Source organism: Chelmon rostratus, chromosome 20, assembly GCF_017976325.1.
Source record: "Chelmon rostratus isolate fCheRos1 chromosome 20, fCheRos1.pri, whole genome shotgun sequence".
Classification (NCBI taxonomy): domain Eukaryota; kingdom Metazoa; phylum Chordata; class Actinopteri; order Chaetodontiformes; family Chaetodontidae; genus Chelmon; species Chelmon rostratus.
The window spans coordinates 2274534-2296493 of NC_055677.1; the positions used below are offsets into that span (position 1 = coordinate 2274534).

Here is a 21960-nt window from a genome sequence, read left to right on the forward strand (position 1 = left end):
AGTTTTGAGGTACTTTTTTATGCTGTGTTACTTAATACTTCTAATACTCCTACAACACTCGGTACTTTTCAAGCCACTACATCTGCCACATACTTTGCAGATGAACATTTTACAGACACAGGACACTCAGTAGCTCCACCTACAGGCCAGCTGCGGCATTAAAATGCTGCCCACACGTCAGTGCATCAGTAACCGTGTTCATCTGATTTATTACACAGTAATAAAAAACAGGACTCAGTCTGCTGCTTGATGACTGTTTTTCACTTTGATGCATTTTGTGTAATGAATGCTCATATAATTAGCTCCCAGCTAACAAACCAGACACACTTCACATCTGCTGTATTAAAGCTTTACAGGCTGTTAGTTGTTTCCAGATTAATTAACACACACTCACTATACATGTATGTTAAATGAGTGTATTCCAGTCATACATGTTAAGTGAACAGGTTTTACATTAGCAATGGTGCAAAGTAACTAAGTACATTTACTCAAGTGTTTAACCTCAGTAGCTTGGTGTATTTGTCCGTTTTACTCGAGTATTTCCATTATGTTCATTTTATACTTGCACTCCATTTCAGACAGATATATCCTACTTTTATATGGCACTACGTTTATGTGACAGCTGGTCGCGTCAAGATTTCATATCTCTGACCTCAGATCAGTTTGTAAATTGTTTTGTAAATCTGATGCATAGTTATTAACTATAGAACAGCTGATAAAGTCATTACACATCTGTTATAATAATGGAATAATATCACAGGAGTCTCTGAAAGGAGTCATTCTGCATTATGAGTTTGATGCTTGAAACAAACTGTTGCCCATAATTCTGTACTTTTACTCGTTTAAATGTTGAATGCAGGCCTTTAACTTGTAATGAAGTATTTTGATGTTGCTCCTTCAGCAAAGGATGTGGATGCTTCTTGCAGCACTGTGCATTAGAAGCAGTATTCTCCCACAGTATCACACTGCTCGCTGTGCAGCAGCCTGGCGGTGGAAACGAGTCTCTGCGGTCCTCCTGAGCTCTGCGTGGTGCTGTCTCGCCTCTGCACGGCTATGAAAACTGCCTTCCATTGCATTTCCCCACCAGCGGACTAACCAGGCCCCTCGCAGCCGATACACGGTGGCCCCGAGCCGGGCTGATTCCCACCGCAGACCCGGCAGGTGTGACGGCGGTGGTTCACCGGAGAACGGCGGGCGGACAGAGCGCTTGTGGATGCTGGATTTACGGACTGCTCCGCGGGGAAAGCCCGAGATGTGATGAAATCCTAATCAAAGTGCGACACACACAAGTCCGTGCACATCATAAACGGGCCTGCCTTGCATTGCAACTTTGCGTTTTCGCCTCTCTGCAGGGGCTAAAGGCAGATAATCGGAGGTGAGGCTGGTGAAATTATTGTCTGGGGGAGGGTGACGCGCACTTCACAACAGCCCCTGCGCTGTCAGACGAGGAAGTGAGGCTTCACACACGCCCATTTCAGCCTGTCGACCCTGCTCAAAAAGCCCGGACCCGTTCATCAGATAACAGCAACAGACTTTCCAAACATGCGTCCACTTTCGGATGGACGACACCGGGGATAAGCTGCAGGACGACGCCGATTTCAGGGGGTAGGTGGCCGAAGCGCTTTACGCATAGCGTGGACATGACAATTTCCCAAAATGTTATTATCGTGAGACTTCTCCACTGTGAAGGCCTGTCTCCATTTTTTTTTTTTTTTTTTTTTTTTTTTTTTTTTTTTTTTGATAGTCACATGCATGATCTCTGGCCTAACTGTCACCGACATGCACAGGAGCTCCGGACTGTCATCGTCTCCGTCTGCGAGAATAAAGTGAGCCCGTCAAGTCCAGTTAACAAGCTGCGGGCCAGATGTCAGCATCTGCCCGCCGTGCGTGGACTGGCACCTGCCTGCGTGCTGCTGTTGCGTGGATTTAGCTGAGTTCAGGCTGCAGACTGAGCCCCCAGTTACACCACAGACCCTCTTTTGATAAGATTTTCGGCCGTATTTGCACTCATGTCCACGCGCGGCAGAGATAAGTGAGAGTGGGTTATCGTGTAGTGACATAAGGATATCCCTCATTTTGCAGGGGGGGGGGCGTCACACTGGGACCCCCAAACTCGTTTTCTGTTAATTATGAGTGGACAAATATTAGGAACTAACGATTATTTTCATTGTTGATTAACCTGACGAGTATTTTCTTGATTAATCGTTTAGTTGTTCGGTTTATGAAATGAAAGATGCGATCAAAGATGACGTCCATTAAATGTCTTGTTTTGTCCACAACACGAATATATTCAGTGTCCTGTCACAGAGGAGGGAAGAAACCAGAAAATATTCACCTTTAAGAAGCTGGAATAAGAGAAATGTGTTTTTTTTTTCTAAAAAAATATATTCAAACAGATTAATCAATTATCAAAATAGTTGGTGATTAATTTAATAGATGACAACTAATTGATGAATAGTTGCAGCTCTACAAAATATGTATACATTTATATGTGTATGTGGCCGATTAATTGATTTGATGACCCACAAAAATAATTTGGAAGAATTCTCCCAATGATCATTTGCTTGAGGCAGCTGTCACTGGTTCCACCACATCAGATTTGATTGTTTTCTGCATCTTTTTGATCATAAACAGAATTTCTTTGGGTTTTGGACTGTTGGTCAGATAAAACTAGAGCTCTGAAAATGTCACCATGCACTCTGGGAACTTGGGACTGCTCTCATTTTATAGATGAAACCAGATCACAATCGATTAATTGTTAAAAATTAAAGATATTTTATCGGTTATGAAAACAATCATTAGTTGTTGCCTCAGTTGGTACAATATTTACACTAGTGCCATCACTGCCTTAAGAAAAAGAACATTGTGAGAACCACACAGATACTTCACCTCCATGTAAGAGTATTATAAATGTATTGTAGTGATATTAGAAGTAAAAAGTTTAGTGGTACCTCCTTATGACGAGTTCACAAAACTGCTGAGTACGACAATGCAAAGTCAGTACATTTATGTAATGCACTTCCAGAACACAGGACAGTAAATAATTATCGATAACATGATCAGTTAATCTGCTGATTTAAGAAGAAGGAGAGTAAAATCCTCACATTTGGGAAGCTCGATTCAGACGATATTTGTGACTGAAACCGTGAATCGATTGTCAAAACAGCCGCAGGTTCATTTTCTAAAAGAAATTACAGCGACGCTAGAAAACAAAACTACCGCAAACTCATTCAGGCACAAATCAAGCTGCTGTTCAGACGTCTGTCGTGACATCAGAGGAAAGAAAGCGGCGGCTCACGTTAACTGCTGCCATGGCTCTGATCCAAAGCACACATCTAAGGTCGGTAATAACGGTATCATGTGTCAGTCAGGCTGCACAGTGTTCCCAGCACACAGTGGAGGCACAGGCAGTGTTTAAATGTTACCTTTAACACTAGTGACAGCTGTGATAAACGCTTCAGACGACGGATCTGCCTCATTATCAACGCCTCAAAACCAACTCAGTCAAAGTGTTTAACACGTTCAATCCATCAGTCAAACCAGCGGATGTATATATACTGTATAAAATATTAGTTTTACCTTGTGAGTGTAGATTTTATCCTCAGTGTGAACCAACATTCACACATTTCTTTTAGTTACATCTGTGGATGTCTGCTTTGACTTATCTTTGCTCCTCAAAAACCCTTAACAAAGATGATGTTTGTTAGTTTTATGTTCCCACCGCTGACATGCCCATCATCCTGGACCATAAGCAGGATTTTAGAAGGTCCCCCACCCAAGGAAATGTCTCCAAAATGTTGCTGCTCCATTATTTCCTGCAAGATTTATTAAAATGTGGCAGAATCAACAGCTGCTTACTAACTCCACTCGAGTGACTAAACTGTCCCCTCGTCTCTGTTTTGTCAGTAGTTAGCACCAGATCACACAGTTCTGTCCAGGAAACTTCAAAGGAAATTATTAGGAAATTACAAACCCATGAAAAATGAGGTATTGCTGTTTGATTTCCTGCCAAACAAACCTTCTCAAGTGTACCGTGCTTTATTCACCAGCGTGCTGAGAACAACACATCTAACACTGAGTTAATTCTCACCACACTGATGAACTGACAACGTCTGATGAGATCAATAAAGCATTAGGAGGAGTCTTGTTTTGATCTGTGAACTGAGTCACGGCAGTTTGTGTGACGTGAGAGGTGAGGCGGTGCTGGCCAGTCCCGAAAACCCCTAAATGCGGTGAGCGGTAGCTACCGCCCCGCCATCAACCAACCACAAATCAGCTTTTCTTGGAACCGACTGATGCCTGGTGTTGATTTAGTCACTAGTTTGCCTCAGAGGGCATCGCGACCTGCTCGTACATAACACGCTCTTTCCCGAAACCTTCCCGAACATTTTTTTGGCCACTTGGGGGCAGTGTTTTCTCTCTTTTAGCTCTTTTTTTGGTCTCCACGTGCTCCCGAGGGAAATATCTGTGTCTTTAGCTGCTAAATGCTCCACCAGCTCGTCTCCAGCTGTCTACAGGTCGTGTTCAGTGGGTTTTGAGCGGAGCTGCAGATTCAGCTTCATCCTTTAACATCGTCCCATCGTTGTCACTCTCTCAGGTGACATTAATATTTTAAAAACATTGATTATAGCTGCAGTGATTTGATGTATTGATTATCTGTCTGTTGCAGTGTGCTAAAGTGCTGAAGGATGGACAGGGAGCTGGTTCGACAGAGCCAATCAGAACACGGAGAGGCCACCAATGGAACCAGCCCTCAGACCTCCACCGCCACGCCCGACCCCTCCACCCCCACAACCCCCACCCCTCCTCGGCTCACCCCAAACCCCATGCTCCTGGACTCCCCCGCGCCCATGCTGACGCCCACCACCTCCTCCCCGCCTCCCCCTCTCACCCCTGCTCCCTCTGTCTCCGCAGCTCCGAAGCTGGCGGCGGCAACAGCCGGCGCTCCGTCTCCCCACATCCTCGTACCGGCTCCGCCTAAACTCACCTCCACTGCCACCCCCGCCCTCCGCACGTACTCTCGCCCAATCCTTCCCTCCCCGACGGGCATCTCCAAGACATCTCCCACCACACAAACCTCCACCTCTCTTCTCCCTCCTTCTTCATCCTCCTCCTCCTCCTCCCCTATTTCTTCTTCTACTGTTGTAGCCAGCACCACCTCGCCCCTCCTCTCCTCTTCTTCTTCTTCTTCTGCAACGCACAGCAGCAACACCATATCAACCAAGACCTCCACCAGCCTGACCAACGGGAACACAAGGCCTGTATCAACGCCGACCTCCACACCAATCACGCCCTTTCACACGCCAGCCAGTCCACCTGGCAGACAGGTAACGGATGCACATACACAAGTCGAATGTAACTCCCCGCTAGAGGAGACACGCCGCTCTCCACGTGAAACTTTAATTTAAGAAACATTTGCTTTCTTTCTGTCCAGTGATTATGAAGCTACAGGCAGCAATCAGTTAGCTTAGCATAGCATAAAGACTGGAGACAGGGGGAAACAGCCCATCTTTGCTGAAAGGAAACAAAATCCACCTGCCGGCAGCTCTAAAACTCACTAATTAACATGTTTTATCTTGTTTGTTTAATCTATACAAAGAGTGAAGTGTGAAGATGACAAGTTGTACTTTCACAGGTGGTTGGTTGGTTAGTTGTCAAACTATTCCTTTAATTTTGGCCCAATGCTTCATAAATGACAAAACACTGCATAATGTATAGAGAAGAGGTAGAGAAACCATTATTTTAAGTGTCACCTGGTATATTTCTGGTTGAATTATCCTCAAATTCTTAGTGGTAGTTATAAAATTCTGCGTCATACTGGGAGGTTAAAGTGCTTAATTACACACACAGACGCGCAGAATTTTGCAGCAAACATAACAAAACATTTCTGATGACTTCGGCCAAAAAAAACTGCGTGTCAGGGAAACGTTCGGCCCCAGTTTGCATCTCGCTGTAGTTTTCCTGAGTTATATTGTCCCCTGTGGGAAAACTTCCTGAAAAAGTCAACACCTGTGAGAGGCTCAGTGCTGCTACAGTGTAAACACAGGTGTTTAATAGCATGTTGCTCAGAAAAGCATGCAGTGTGGCTAGAAGACAGCTGCTGGTCACCGCCTGATCTGTACCGCAATCGTTAATGAAATATGTTTCAGCCGCGCTGCTGTGGAAAAGGTGCATTTTGCTGCCGTTACCTGGAGTCAACACCTGTCCTTTATATTAATTCCACACTACAAACCAAATGTCCACTAGCGATTGGTTTTCTTACCAAAGTCTCTCTTACAGTCTGGGCAGCAGAGTTCAGATAAGAGAAGATGAAAACATTGATGCTGCAGCAGTGGTGCATGGAGGGCTTTAACGGGTTTTTAGGCCTGGGTTTTGCCTCTAAGGTTACACACACGCTGCTCGGCCTCATTGATGAATGTTGGTGGTTCTGTGTGCAGCCTGAGAGGGAAACCTTCAGACACGGCTCAGGGCTGAAAGAGATGCCACAGTTGTTCTTTGAGCAAAATATTATTGAGCTAGAACTAAGCTAAAAGGATTTGAATTGATCATCAGTCAAAGATACGACAGTAAAATGATGATAAAAAGATGCAAATAGAGCATTAACTATCACAGAGATTTACATATGGTATTCGTATTTTTGTTACACTGAGAACCGTACCTTAATATGTTAAACCAAGAACAGAAAAGCGAGATATTCCTTAAAGCTAAGAATCAATAAAGACCTGTGATTCTGGACTCTAGCATTAAGAAAAGTCAGACGATGGCCAGCCGGGGTAACGATAAAGCTGAACCTTGGCACGCTGTGTGGCGCTGAGATTAAAAAGCTTGCCACTGTGCTCCAAATTCAGATCATTTGAACCTTAATCCTGTTCACTGCTGACCTTTCAAAGCACGTAAACAGATTACTGCTGATTAAGAAGCTTAAACACATAAGAAGCATCTCAGAGTTTCCTGAGATACAGCATTCATCTTATATATATAATAGATGTATTGACATATATACAAAAATATGGATATATAAAGTATTATGGTGTGGGTGGTGCTTTGTGGGTCAGTTTCCTCGGTTTGCTTTCATCTGGGTGTCTTTCACACACTCAGCCTTACAGTACGTAACACGTCTCAGGCTCTGTTTGCTGTAGACTGAAATTATTAAGAGATTTGAGTATGCTGGATCTGAGGGTTAAAAATGATGGATGGATCAAGATGAACGATTCTATTTGTCGCCAGTGGAATACGTTTGGTGAATAAAGCTGCACAGGAGTTCTGCGAGGGCAGTGGATCATCAATACTGCTGCTAAATGAATGAACTGGAATGGGTTTAACAACTTTTGCTGAATAAAATGTGTCCTTCACACACACTTCACACATAGTTGTCACTCTAATTTATCACAATATGAATCCATAGATATTTACTTGTTTGTTTTCTACCCTTTGTACACATGCACACACACACACACACACACACACACACACACACACTACTGTCTTGCTTTGTTTGGAAATGTAAGACAAAGATGTTCTTGCTCTGAAGCTCTTCCTGATTTGCTTCCCTCTCTCCTCTCCTCTTGTCTCCTCTCCTCCCCTCCCCTCTCCTCTCTTCCCTTTGTTCCAGGTATCACAGGCTCATCCTGTGGGCACACCTGGTCTTGCGCGAGCCAATCAGAACCTCTCCCCTGTCAGGCAGAGGGTATCCCAGCAGACATTGCTCCTAGGCAAAGGTCTCAAAGGGTCTGGCCAAGACCAGGTGCTGCTGAGAGCTCAGATGGTAAACATAGACGCACACACGACCCAACATTTACATAGATTTCTTCGTGTAATCAGGTTTCCAGTATTAAAATGAGGTGGTAGCAGGGAGAGCAAAGGCCAGAGTGATGATACATTCATGTTCTGTGGGAAATACAGACGCTGTAACCCTTCTGCTTGAAAATATGTTTCACATCAGTTTTTAAAGCAGCAGACCAGAAACATCTGAACAGCCACTGGCAGTTGTACATTAGTGTGTAATGATGTACCATTAATTATTAAATTCTGCTACGTTTCAGGATCAACCTGCTGAGATGTACCATCTTAAGATTTGATGTAATAATAATAATACATGCCATTTTTAGTGCACTAAAGAGCATCACACAGTGCTTCACAAGATGAAGTTTAACAGAAAACTACACACTGGAAAAAATTAACAATCAATGAAATACGTATTATTTATACTTACTTACAAAAAACTTTAAGAACATGAGTGAAATAAACCAGAGAGGAATGTCTGTTTTTGTCTGATCCAGTAAATTTAATACCTGATGAATAAGTAACATATTGATGGAAAGATTTAAAACTCAACTAACAAAGTAGAATTAAATACACTAATATTTTAAATGTGTTCTTTTCATTTTTATCTTAATTAAAATCAGCTTATATTTTAAGTGTAAAAGTACAAACAGAAAAAGGTTGCAGGCATTTTAATGGGATGCGAGCCTGAACCAGATCACATGAATGTTTGGAACAGCAGTAAAACAGAAGAAGAGCAGAATATGATGGATATCCGTCTCCCACCAGCAGATCAAACCTGTCCATTAACCATAAGTCAAGACGTGCTGAGTCTGATTATAGTTTTGTTGGTGGGCTCAGATTCAGTCCTGTCAGACCGTGTTCAGGGCTGAGATGTATCAGCATTTCTTTTAGCTGGCGTCTCACTTTTTCTGCTCCTGAGAAATTCCCGAGCGGGAAATCGTGTTGTGTTGCTATGACAGCCGGCAGCTGCGAGTTACCATGTCATCACTGACTGCATTTTTAACAGTTTTTAATGTCATTTTATACATATAATTTTCACATGTATTGCTTTTGAGACGTTAAAATAATTATATAATGATATTAATAAATAGTAATGTGATAGTGTGTGTTTGGGAATCACTGCACTGAAGCATCAAATGTGTATTAATCCCTCGCTGAAAATAGTCCACGACAACTTTATGTTTCCTCCTGCCCAAGTAACATTTGATAAAAACTCAAAAAGTGTCGAGAGACGGAGTCACGTGTTGTTGGTTTTGGTCTTAAATGAGTCCATGTCTCATTGTTCTCTGTAGTTTGAAATGAAGTTTGACCCTCGGATGATCCTGTATCCCACTGTAAAAAATGAACGGCAGGAAAGGAACCTTGAACTATAAAATGCTAAAAATGTTTCCACGATGACAGTAAACTGGACACAGCAGTGCGGGATGAGATGAAGGTGGAGGAGTCCGTCACACACACGGGTGCTTTAATCCCTGCTCTCCTCTTTTCACTTCCTTCTCTCTCCTTTTCTTCCTGCAGCTGATTCTTACGTCTGCCATGCGGCCCGCCTTGTCCTCCTCTTCCTCCTCTTCCTCCTCCTCTTCCTCTCCCATTTCCTCTAACCCTGCCTCCGCTCAGGTGAGCAGCCGAGCAGATCCGACTTTACCTGTGTGCGTGTGTGACTTTCAGTCGGCCGTTAGCTAAGCCCCGCCCCCCTTAGCACCTGTTGCATGACCGTCAGTCTTTCATTTTCACGTGGCGGTTTTCAGTGATAACGCTCGCACATTTACCTTTGAAATTCATCGTTATTTTAGAAATGATGGGTGTTTGATTTCAGACAGAAGCAGCTGCTCATTTCTAGCCAGAGGCTGTAGCATTCAGCCGTAGCTAGCTAGCTAATTAAGCTAATGTTCGCGAGTTTTGACTTTTGCTTTACCGAAAACCTCTGCTAGCATCCAGGATCAGCTTCCACGCAGTCCAGAAACAGGGACTACACAGTGACGTAGCCTGTAGCCTCAAAAAATGATGTAGCTGCTTAATGCTAACCAACTCTCGGCTGTAGAAGTAAAGCTGGGTTTCTACTGCTGGTACTTAGCTGGACGTGCTAATGACTGTAGCTTACGTTAGGACAGATAAACACACTGTTAATTTAATTTTTTACACTTTTGTTACGTTTGGTTTTAAAAATGACACCATGTACACCAATTCAACTTGTAGAGAAAGCTTGACAAATCTGCCGTGCCTAGCTACGGTTGCTAAGCTATGATTGGACGATGTTTTGGGGGAGTGGTCACCCCTGAACACCTGGAATCAAAGCTTGAATGTCAACAGGTGTGTTTGAGATGTAACTGAACAGAATTCTTTGTCTCTTCTCTCTCCAGCTCCAGAGTCTCACCCTGAGGCCCCCTCCCCCCGGGGCCCTCACCATCCCCCCCTCCCTCCGCCTCAAGCCCCCCTCCTCAGCCCCGCCTCCCCTCTCTCGCCCCCACGCCCCCCTCTTCCCCCCTCTCAGGCCGCGACCGCAGCCCAGCACCACGGCAACAGAGAGCCCGACCACGCCCAGCCGCCACCTCTCCGTCCCGCCTCCAAGTAGGTCTCAAAGGAAAGTAAAGCTGGCTGTGATGATGGGGGAGGATTGTTCCCGTCAGTGTGGCCTTTAATTCAGGCTAATATTACTAATACTAATATCCAGTTTGTTTCATTAATGATGATTGATTATCTAATTTTCTACTCTTGTGGCCCCGTTAAACGCAGCGTAGGTCAGCCTGTCGTCTAACCTGAGAGGCGAAACCCAGGGCAAAGAGAAGTCCACAAAATACTATTACTAAAACCTATTAACCCATTACTTTATTAGTTTTATGAACTCTCAGCTGAATTAAAGCAGCTAGAAAACAGTGTTTAGAAAGATTTCACTTCAGTCAATCAAAGGGGACACAAGCAGGACACTGAACGGTGAGACAGGTCCCTTCTTTAGGGACAGGAACGTCCACTTATGAAGCAGATCATTGTTGGACTTCAGTTTAATTAAAGCAGAAAATGCTCATGACCTGGATGTGAAGTACAGATGCAGGTTTTGCCATGGAGGTCTTCCTCAGGTAACTTGATCCCCTCCTGTATGAACACAGTTATTCACCTGGGATTGGTGCTGCGCAGCGATCTGAGTGATACCTGGTAATAATAATAATAATAATCTAATAATCTTACTGAGTCACAAAAACAAGGAGGAAATAGTGTTTGATCTGCACGAGGGCTGCAAGTAATGTGTCATTTTCTTTTTTGCATCTACTTTTTTATTAAAAAATGACAGTAGAGAGGGCTGATGATGGCCGAAAGCAGAAAAATGTATGTCTGCAAAACAACATTTTTCATTCTCATTCTCTTTATTTCTTGGATCATTTCTCCTCTTCAGGCTCCTGGAAATTATTAAAACAACGCGTTTAGTCACGTTTTCGTTTAACTGGTCACAACTTGTTGACATGTACGACCTGTGACGAGGACTTCCAAGTAAATGCAGCTAAAGCCAAAAGAAGCCAGACTGGTCGGGGACTTCAGCCCCAGACCAGCAGGACACCCCAACAGTTTTCACTTTACTGTGACAGAAAACAGAGCGAAGCAGCAAACGTGAAATGAATGTGAAGCAAGCACGAAGCAAACAGGCGTGAAACTAACGGAAAGAGGCAGAAGCAGAGCCAGTCGCTGCGAGCTGTCTGTGAGGCCACAGGTGTTGTGGTGCTGGTCTCAGATCAGATCACAGTGGAGCAGGATCCACCTGCATCTTCACAGACCACTGGACTTTAACTTTCAGTCCAGAAACAATTCATCTATTAATAAACTATTATTCTTCAAAGTGCCAAAAAATCAAGGACTTATTTATTTTCTCCTTTTTGTACATTTGGTTGGACGACATTTGAACGCATCACCTCTGTGCTCTGTGACACTGGGTTGTGCATTTTGCACTACTTTTATTCATTTTTAATTATTTTTTTATTACTTTTTATATTTATTTATAGACAAAAACACTTCACTGATCATTCTGAACGTCTATCAAATCAAGAATCAATTATTTAATTTGGCATTAGTTGCAATTAAGGTCTAAATTTGATCCAAACATCCAGCACTGAAAAGTAAATGCACCACCACTGAGGTGTCCTGGAGCAAGAACCTGAACTGACTGGTCCAGTAGAGCTGCTCAGAGGCCAGACTGGTTTTACTGGTCTAAGTGGGGTCCCTAGAGAGCAGAGGAACCACAGAGGAAGAAGATATTTCACACTTGTTAGTAGGTTCATTCATTGTTGGTTTTGCCCTTTTTTAAAAGGTATAAATATAGAATATTACTCAAACTATTACTCAGTGTGGTTAATAGTACTGATCAGTTGATTACTGTGTTCATCAGAGTCAGAAAGACCCAGCAGCTGCTCATTAACCTTGAATTCGGTGTGTCATCTTCATCGCGTCTTCTCTTCTCTCCTCGCAGCTCTTTACTCTCCAGTTCGAGCCGTCCCTCTGAGACCCAGACTTCACTCTCCAAACGGTCACCGAGCGGCGTCGCCAAGGCAAACCTCAACCCTCCAGCCGATCGCTGCTGCTCCCGCCGGCCGCGCCTCTCCCATCAGCAGGCCGCTGGCCGGACTGAAGAGCTGCCCGTTGACTCAAACTATGCTCGGGCCTGGCCAATCACAGCACGGCTCATTATCTGTGACCAACCCCATGTCTGTTTCCTCCCATCTCGAGCGGCCGCCTTCTGCAGCGAGGCAGCTGCAGATCATCGCCCTTTCCTCTGGCCGCCAGCCGCAAACTGGCACGTACGCCCACGCCGTGCAGTCGGCGCCCCCCGTGGTAGAGTCGCCTGAGCTGTCCGGCCAATCAAAGAGGACGTCGAGCAGTGAAGACTTGCTTCCTCTTCCTCTGAACCCCACATTGCCAAAAACCACCTCTCCCATGCCCTCACCCCCATCTCTCCTGAGTCCAGCGTCTCCTCCGAGTCAGCCTGGTCCTCCAACGCAAACTCTGACGCCGAAAGGAGACGTGAAGGAGAGCGAGGAGCAGCGGGAGAGAGGACGAGGGGTAAGACCAGGAGTCAGAGAAGAGGGGAGTGAGGGTAAGGACCTGAAGGTGGAGAAAGATGACCAAAGAGAGAAAGTGGAGGAGGAGAAACAGAGGCTTTCACCTGAGAGGGGAGGAAGCCTCGTCAGTCAGAAGGAACAGGAAGTGGAAACAGTCAGAGAGGAAGAACAGATGGAAGTGACAGAGGAAGGCCAGAGCGACAGAGAGAGGGCAGAAAGAGTCGAGGAGAAAAAGATGGAGGAGGAAGAGCAAGGAGAGGCCGCTATGGACCAGTCTGAGAACCTGACTAGTCAGATTCTCCGTCAGTACCAGAACACGGACCCTATCCCAACGCCTGATAGCGTTAAAGACTCCAGCGTGGAGCCAAAACCCACCCTGGGTCTCATTTCAGCTCCGGTTCCAGTCCAAACCCCAGCACCAGTACCAGTACCAGCTCCAGTCCCGGAGGTCTCTGTCCAAAGTCAGAGGCTACCAGAGCCTCATCGGGACCTCCAGCCGGTCAGCCAGGAGGACTTCTGTGAAAGCATGTCAACACAGTCTGACAACCAGTCAGGTACCTTCAGTCAAATGTTGATTACTTCTACAGTACATAGCCAAAAGTGTGTGGACAGTATGTTTGCCACCACGTGTTGAACCTGCTGCAGTGAGGTCCAGCACTGATGTGGGTGATCAGGTCTGGATCACAGTCGGTGTTCCAGCTCTGTGCAGTCAAGTAAAGCATTTCTTTATGAAGGTGTGCACAGAGACATGTCGTGTTGACACAAAGTATGAAGAACACAAACATCTAGAATATCACTGTCTGAACTAAACCATGAAGAACAGCCCCGGCCAAAAGTGTGTGGACGCGTGTGTGTGTGTGTGTGTGTGTGTGTGACTAACAAACTGCACTAACTCTGTTCACTGTCTTTGCTCCTCGCAGCGCTGTCCAGCCTCTCCTCTCAGTCTCCACCCTCATCGCCCTTCATCCCCCCCTCGGCAGAAAACCCTCCTCCCCTCCTCCCCGCTCAGACCGCCCACCCGACCGACCTCAGCCTATCACAGCACGAGACGGAGAAGGTCGACAAAGTGGTCGCAGGCGAGTCGCAGCACCTTGCTGAGGCCGAAACCGAGACGGAGCCCCCCGGCCAATCGGAGGACGAATCAGAGAGCTTTAACCAATCGCTGAACTGCCCCTGGGAGCCGAGGGCGTGGCCCGAGGGACGACAGGTTCTGACTCACCTGGTGGAGGGATTTGTCATCCAGGAGGGGCTCCAACCGTTTCCTGTACGGACACATACACACAGGACATATTTGGTGTACTTCACACTGACGCCTGGAGACAGTCGCAAACAGATGCAGAGTCAGTTAACTGAATTATTTAGTTTTTTTAAAAATACCTCTGTATCGTGCAGGTGAACCGCTCGTCCCTGCTGGTTCCAGAGCAGGTGACCAAGCCACAGGAAGTGAACGGGACCAATGGGAAAGCAGCGTTACCTGTGACGGACACGGTAAAAGAAGCCGAGGTCTCCACTGACTCGGAGCAGGACGAGGCAGGAGACACAGACGACCCCGGCAACAGTAAGAGTCTGATCAGCTGCAGGTTTCTAAAGTGCGCAGGAGTTTCTCAGTCTCAGTCAGGTGCTGAAGTGAAACTGTCGCTGATAACCACCAGGTCAGTTTGAGATTTGTGTGAAACATACCTGAAACTAAACCGCTGTCACTTTCTCGCTCTCACTCAGAGTGACGATCACTTTAAACACTCGACTGTCAGAGCATCAAATGCATCGTCAAACGCAAGTCAAATGAAAAACGGACGAAATTTCAAGCAATGACAGCATAAAAGTGATATACTTTTATTCTGTATAAGTATCTGTATGTAAGTGTACGTCTGTAAGTGCACTATTATGCTAATAGTTTAACACTTACTGAAAGATTAGAAACAGGGAAAAGTTATTCTTTAAAAACATCCATCTGATTTATCAGTTCAAGGTGATATTAAAGGGATGATTTAGTCTGAACACAAAGATATTTGATTTATATATGTCAAATAAACTAGAAAAGCAGCAGCTCTTCACATCTGAGATGCTGGATCCAGACATTTATCTTGAGGTGTCTTAAATAATGACTCGATATTGTTGGCAATTCATTTCTGTGCAGCAGCTTCTCAACATGTGACAATCTAAAGCAGGTTTACAGCAGCTTTCTGCCGACCATGAACACGTCTGTGTCACACATCCAGGGTCGGCCCACCGCGACAGGACAGTGCTGCACTGCCAGTTCTGCGGGAAGAGAGGCCACGCGCACAACTTCATGCGGTCCAAGCGCTTCTGCTCCACTTCCTGTGCACGCGGGTGAGGCCTGATTTCATTGGCTCGCAAACAAAAGCGCCTTTTGTACTGCATGACCTTAAGACATGGTTTCTGAGACGCAGAAGTGCGTTTAGGGGTGTTGCCGTGACAGCAGCAGCGCTGGCAGGATGTGGTGTGTGGCCTGCCTGCGAACACACAGGTGTTAAAAACAGATAGTGGAGTGAATCAAAGCAGCAGAGCGAGGAAACACACCACGTGTCTCGTTGTCTCTCCCTCTCTGTCTCTGTCTGTCCTGCTCCGTCAGGTTCAACGTTCGTCTGACGAAGCGTCTGCGGGCCCTGAGCGCGGGCAGTCGGTCGGAGAGGCCCCGCCCAGCTCTGAACAGGGCGGAGTCAGTTCCTGGAAAACCTCTGTTGCTGCGACTGGTAGGGACACTGAACTGACCACTAGTCTTTAAAACACTGTAAGAAAAGTCACTGCATGAACGACTGGAGTTAGCTTGAGTGAACAGAGCGAAGCCCCGATTCAGGTTTCAACTAATGATTATTTTCAGTACTGTTTTTTTTACGATTGTCTCCAAAATGCCAAAAAGTAGTGAAATGCTTGTTATCCACTGATCTCAAACTTTAGACACAGTCTGAAACAGACCCATAGAAAACCTCTGCAAAGCTGATGTGCATGAATTAATTACAAAAAAACAACAACCTCTTGAACCCCTTTGAAATCTGGATATTTCTTCACTTTGGAAACAATAGAAAGAAAAAAAAACATGAACAAGCTTCCTTTGAAGCTCTGAAGAGCGCCTCCTGGTCTTCATCAGCAGATGGAGTTCGCATGAAGAGTGAGCAACCTCCCCCGATGAAGACCAGGAGACGCAGATGAAAGCTTAAAAAAAACTATAGCATTAGTTTTGTGAGAATCAAAACACGTTTTTTGATTATAATTTCATCAACTGATCCTGATCTATATTCAGATCCACAAAACACCAGAAGTCACTGGCGAGAACAACTGAGTAGCACAGTTAGCATGTAGCATGTAGCCTGTGTTGTTCCTGTGGATGTTAGCATGCTTTCATGCACTGTTGAACACTCACCCAGTAAACACTTGAACACCTCGCTCACAGAGAGCGGCGTTTGTGGTCAGACTCACTGCAGCTCACAACCGCAGAAACCTGTTAAACTGCTCCTGCAGTATGAACCACTTCTCTGCTGTCCACCTGTTCGCTCAGCTTTTTCCCAACAGTCATATTTTCACCAAACTGCAGCTGAATACACTGATCACATCTCAGACATCTTGCACAGGTGTCAACGAGCACCAGTGACTTATGGGAAGTGAAGTTCGCAGGGTTGTTTTGGAGCGTCGCGGCCATTTTGTTGTCGTTTTCAGCAGCGAGAAAACAGCAAAAGGTGGCGGCTGGGTGGAGCTGAGGCCTATAAATCAAAGCAACATGCCCGGACACATCCTCCTCTATGAGCCATTTAAAAACATCAAGCACTTGATTACACTGTTTTTTGATACTAGTAGTATTTTTGTCTACTCTGATTTTGAGCATTAACTGTTTCCCGACCAATATAACTGAACATTTAACACGATTAAATAAATAAAATGGTAGAAAATAATTAGGTGAAGACATTTTGGTGTCTGTAAACATTAGCTGAGGTGGAGGGAACTTGGACTCATGACTATTTCTAAAATCCCTTATTATAAAAATTAAATCTGAAAATTGTCTTTATCTGCAGTTTTTGGATCAATCAAAATGATAATTATAGTTTAAAACATTAAAAAAAACAAAGAGAAGCTGAAGAAGCAGTTTTGATGTTATGTTAAAGCCATCCATGTATTGTGGTGCAGAGACTTCTACTGAAGCTAGCATGCTAACCAGCTAGCCCGTCCTGTCTTGTAATACCACTTTGTACCTCAAGAGGTGATATTGAGTCACTGTAGGCTGCCCTCAGTCCAACAACACCGTGGTCATTCGCTCTTTTCTCACGACTCCCTGCAGCCTCGTGATCTCTGGAGCGCCGGCCGGCGAGAGAAGGAGGGGAAGGAGAAGGCAGCGGCAGAAGAGGAGGAGGAGGAGGAGGAGGAGGACATGGAGGGAGGAGGGGAGGAGGAAGACGATGATGGTGAGGAGGAGGATCCTGCTGTCGCCATGACGGCCAGGATGGAGCGTCGGGCGGCACGGAGAGCGAGGAGGGCGTCTGCACCCGCCTTGACCACCTCCACGCCCACAACCACGTTCAAACCCGCCCCCTCCCAGTGGAGCGTGGAGGAAGTAACCGCCTTCATCCACACGCTGCCAGGTAAACCTCCGCTGGTCCGCACAGGAGGAGATGCTAAACAAAAAGCTCACGTGTGGACGCCATGCAGCCGCTTCAGAACTGGCAGCCTCAGTTCAAACCATCAGTTTGATTTATATAAACGCTCCAGCGTCTTAATCGCCTGCAGATGAGGGGGGCTCATGCACAGCTTCTTCATCCAATTAAGTGTTTCGCAAAACGTTGAAATTAACCACTGAGTGAGGTAACGTGCGCACTTTTAACCACCAACTGTCAGCCTGAGTGACATCACTGAGAAACATCTGGAAAAAACAAAAGAGGGTGAAGCTCCGCCCGTGTTTCCCAAACTCCAATCTGTCAATGTCTGCAAGTTCACCTCAGGTTCACCTCAGAAGCTGATGGTGATGTTACCGTGAACAAAGTTTTAACCTGATGTATATAAGCAAGTAAATTAGACCCCAAATTAGGAACCTGAATCTTTCAAAACAGGCCAACAAGACCTGCTCCGTGTCAGAGCTCCTCCAAACCAAACTGTCCTCATGTTCTCTCTTCAGTCAAACCAACAGCAGAGTAAAACATTTTTTATTATTGCCCGGTGAGCAACTTCCATAGGAATGAATGAGAAGCCCTCTTGGAATGTGGTTTTTACTCCAAGCTGAGAAATGCAGCCTTGTTTTGGAGGATCCCACAGTCCACTGTGCGCTAGTCAGGAGTGTAATGCAGCATTCAGGCAGTCTTCACCAACAGGTGAAGACGGGAAGTATAACGTACGCACATCGTTGTCACAGGTATTTGTGTTCACGTGGTTATTTTATTACCAGGCATCAACACTTTCTGTGTGGTGCAGATTACGAAATCAGTAAAGATTCATAGTCGTGTTTACTGAGTATTTAATCAGCTGATTGAATTCGACTCTTTTAATTGGCTGTATTTCATCTAGACACAGTTCTGCTGTGTGTGATCATCTGAGGAATTTGCTCTAATTTGTTCAATTAAAAACTGATTTGTACAAAAACATGTTTATATTCCTCATGACAAAGTAGTAAAATAAATATTGTTTTGGTATTTCAGGTAGTGACAACATGCAAATGATGCTCAGAGCACTGACCAATGAGAAGTTCACTTGAGGGGTAAAACCATGGAAACGGGGTGTTTTTGATCTTGTTAGCGGTTACAGTGAAACAGGAAGTGGTTTTCCTCTCAGCGTTGACGCACTTTAGTCTACAACTCACCTCAACCCCCGCCTGTCCTGCTGTGTTTCAGGCTGCAGCGACGTGGCGGAGGCTTTCCGGCTGCAGGAGATCGACGGCCAGGCTCTGCTGCTGCTGACCGAGGACCACCTGATGACCAGCATGAACATCAAACTGGGGCCGGCTCTCAAGATCTGCGCTCACATCAACTCACTGAAAAACCAATGAGAGCAAAAAGAGAGAGAAAAAAGCGAGAGGGTCAGGGCATGATGTGGAAGGAAAACAGGCAATAAAGATGTGGGGAAAAAGGAGAAGAGACAGGAGAATTTTTGTGGTTCCGGAAGAAACAAAAGCTGACACCAAGGATGACAGAACAAAGTCACAAAAAGAGATTTGTGGTAATTTATGAGATTATAAATCGAGGTGTGGCCTTAGACGGGAACAGAGGAGGTCTGCAGAAGCGTGGAGAAACCAGATTCCAGAAGAAATTTCATCCGTTTTGGGCCGTCTGACTGTAGCAGGAGACCAGGCGCCATTTTTTGTAACTTTGTGTACATTTTACATGCCGCTGGAGAGTGTAAATTTGAAGCTATTTCATGAAGGATTTTGAACATTTAATATATAAAATTTGTCTATTTAGTTTTTTTAGAACGTGACGTCAATGACAAATCTATCCAGTAGCTAACATAACCGGTGTGTAAAATAATAATAATAATGATACGTAGACTTTGTAAGTGATTAATGAAAGTTTAATGTTTTATATCACTATATTCTGGACAAAAACATGTCTGTGGATTAAAAAAAGTCACTATCAGGGTAGAGGCTGGTGTCTTTAATCGTCACATTTTTATGGTATCCTGCTTGAAATTATTTAATAAATGAATAATTAATCAAAACGATTGATTGATCTTATTGTTTGAGCTGAGATGAGAAGGCTGGAGAAGTCACCAGCAGAGGGCCACAGTGAGACAGGTGAGAGAAACATGAAGAAAATCTGGATTTTATAAACCAAACTGATTTGAATTCATGTCTCAAAGATCCTTCCGGACGCTCGTCCGGATCCAGAATGCTCCAGGTCAGTCCGTATCTGCAGCTTTGCTGATGGGTTCACTATTTTTTCTGTCTGTCTCTCCATATCTGGTTTAGGTTAGGATCTCTCATGCGCGCTGATTGGCTTACAGTTTGGGCTGACGGGTGTTTTTCACCACACCCGATGATAAATCTTATTCTAAGCATTTTTCTGCGGATCAGCCCGCGCGCACTAACGGGACTCAGCAGGATTGCTTTTTAATTTCTGCAATTTTTCAAGGATTCGGATGTAAAATACTTGTTTAAATCACAAATTGGGAAAATAACTTTACTGTTGTAAGTGGGGACTGCAGAGATCTGTCTGAGGACAACAGTTCAACTTTTCATCCTTCATGAACTGAGCAGAGAAGGATACCAATATAACTGTTAACCTCTGCGCTTTGCATCGTTTTCCAGACTAAAATAATATTCGCTTTATCTCTGGAACAGTAAACAAGACTTTTTATTTCGTACAGCTGCAAAGAGAAAAAGTCTTTAAAAAAAAAAAATCCCGCATTTTTAAGACAGATTTTTTCGTCAGAGGAGAGCGCGTAAAAACGCACGGCGGCTCCATGGCGCACATGTGCAGGCAGGTCACCGGCAGCGCGGCGAGCTGTGCGGGCTGGGTCGGGATCATCGTCGCCACGGCCACCAACGACTGGGTCCGGACCTGCGACTACACGGTGGCCACCTGCGTCCGCATGGAGGAGCTGGGCTCCCGGGGCCTATGGGCAGAGTGCGTCATCTCCCCGGCGCTTTATCACTGCGTGGCCCTGAACCAGATCCTCACCCTGCCCGGTGAGAGGGGGAGACAGGGGGACAGATAGTAATTATTATATTACACACACAACTGAAGTTTAAAACTGTTTAAAATGCAGAATTTGTTCACACCTCTGACCTTAAATGGCCTATTTTGTACCAAAAAACGAGTCTCTCTATTATAAGTGTGTGTGTGTGTGTGTGTGTGTGTGTGTGTGTGTGTGTGTGTGTGTGTGCATTCCTCTATGTACCAGAGGTGAGCAAGAACGCTTCGGTTATAAAACCGCTGTCTCTCTCTCTCTCTGTCTGTCTGTCTCTGCATCTCTCTCTCTGTCTCTCGCTCTCTCAGCCTACGTCCAGACGTCTCGTGCTCTGATGATCTGCGCATGTCTGCTCGGTCTCCCTGGGATGCTGCTGGTGCTCATGTCGATGCCCTGCGTCAGGCTGCAGAACGACACCTCCACCGTCAAGCAGCGCCGCGCCCGGGTGGGAGGCGTCCTCTTCATCCTCATGGGTGAGGAGACCTCCCAAAGACCTCCACACACACACACACACACACACACACACACACACACACACACACACACACACACACACATACACACACACACACACACACAAATTGAATTGCTGAAACAAAACAAACTATTTGCAAGTTTTGGTCTGGTGGGACACTAGTTTTGGTTTTAGAGGACAGTGGTTTTGGTCTGGTGGGACACTAGTTTTGGTTTTAGAGGACAGTGGTTTTAGGATGTACAGTACTGGGGTCTTTCCCAGCTGTTGCAGGAGGGAGGAGGTGTGGAAGGAGGGTCAGGGTCTGTCAGACCAGGTCTCATCCTGACCGGGTTCATCTGTCAGACTGGCTTGCTTCCTGTGGGAAGAGACAGGTAGTTCCTGTCGACAGCCCGAGGGACAGACAGCCAGACGGAGACCGTACAGAAACTCATAGTCATGAAAACAGTGCTGTACAAAGTGAATCCATGTCCAGATGTTACCTCATGTTTATTTTTCTCCTCTGTCTTCACTGTTGTCTTTAAAAATGTCTGTCTCCTCGGTAACTCCTCGGTCTTCATGTCTTTTCCAGCCGTGTGTGGCATCATATCGACCGTCTGGTTCCCCATCGGTGCCCACCGGGAGGAGGGTCTGATGTCGTTTGGTTTCTCCCTGTACGCCGGCTGGGTCGGCTCCGCTCTCTGTCTCCTGGGCGGCTCTGTGATCTTGTGTTGCCATGGCGTCGACCCCGGGACCCCGCGCAGGGAGAACAGCTTCTACTACTCCAGACAGGGCGGCACCGCCATGCCGCTGGACCCCCCCGCCAACCACGCCAAGAGTGCACGAGTGTGAGGACGTGGTCCCTCATCTCATAGACTGCAGGTTATCATAATGATTCACTTCTAGCTGATACGACTTCGAGAATGATTCATAACGTGAGCGTGTGGAGTTCAGTGCCTGCAAAGGGAAGCTGGGGGCCACAGAGCCGAAGAAGCAGTTCTTCAAAACTGGTCTTATAATCTTTTATACTGTAATGCTCCCACATAAATCATCCGT

At 45.6% G+C, this 21960-nt stretch overlaps 2 protein-coding genes across 2 annotated transcripts; both read left to right on the plus strand.

Annotated features, from left to right (window-relative positions):
- The first annotated feature begins 1054 nt into the window (after window positions 1–1054).
- si:ch211-230g15.5 (polyhomeotic-like protein 3) lies at window positions 1055–19470 on the plus strand. Its single transcript, XM_041961599.1, has 11 exons — window positions 1055–1605; window positions 4670–5327; window positions 7613–7765; window positions 10146–10353; window positions 12239–13381; window positions 13748–14091; window positions 14220–14385; window positions 15047–15158; window positions 15421–15541; window positions 17119–17419; window positions 18659–19470. The coding sequence occupies exons 2-11, from the start codon at window positions 4689–4691 to the stop codon at window positions 18811–18813; spliced, it is 3342 nt and encodes a 1113-aa protein (XP_041817533.1). The 5' UTR covers window positions 1055–1605; window positions 4670–4688; the 3' UTR covers window positions 18814–19470.
- Window positions 19471–20225: 755 nt separating this feature from the next.
- cldn11b (claudin 11b) lies at window positions 20226–21756 on the plus strand. Its single transcript, XM_041961826.1, has 3 exons — window positions 20226–20451; window positions 20762–20926; window positions 21497–21756. Exons 1-3 carry the CDS (start codon window positions 20226–20228, stop codon window positions 21754–21756), a joined length of 651 nt encoding a protein of 216 aa, XP_041817760.1.
- Window positions 21757–21960: the final 204 nt, after the last annotated feature.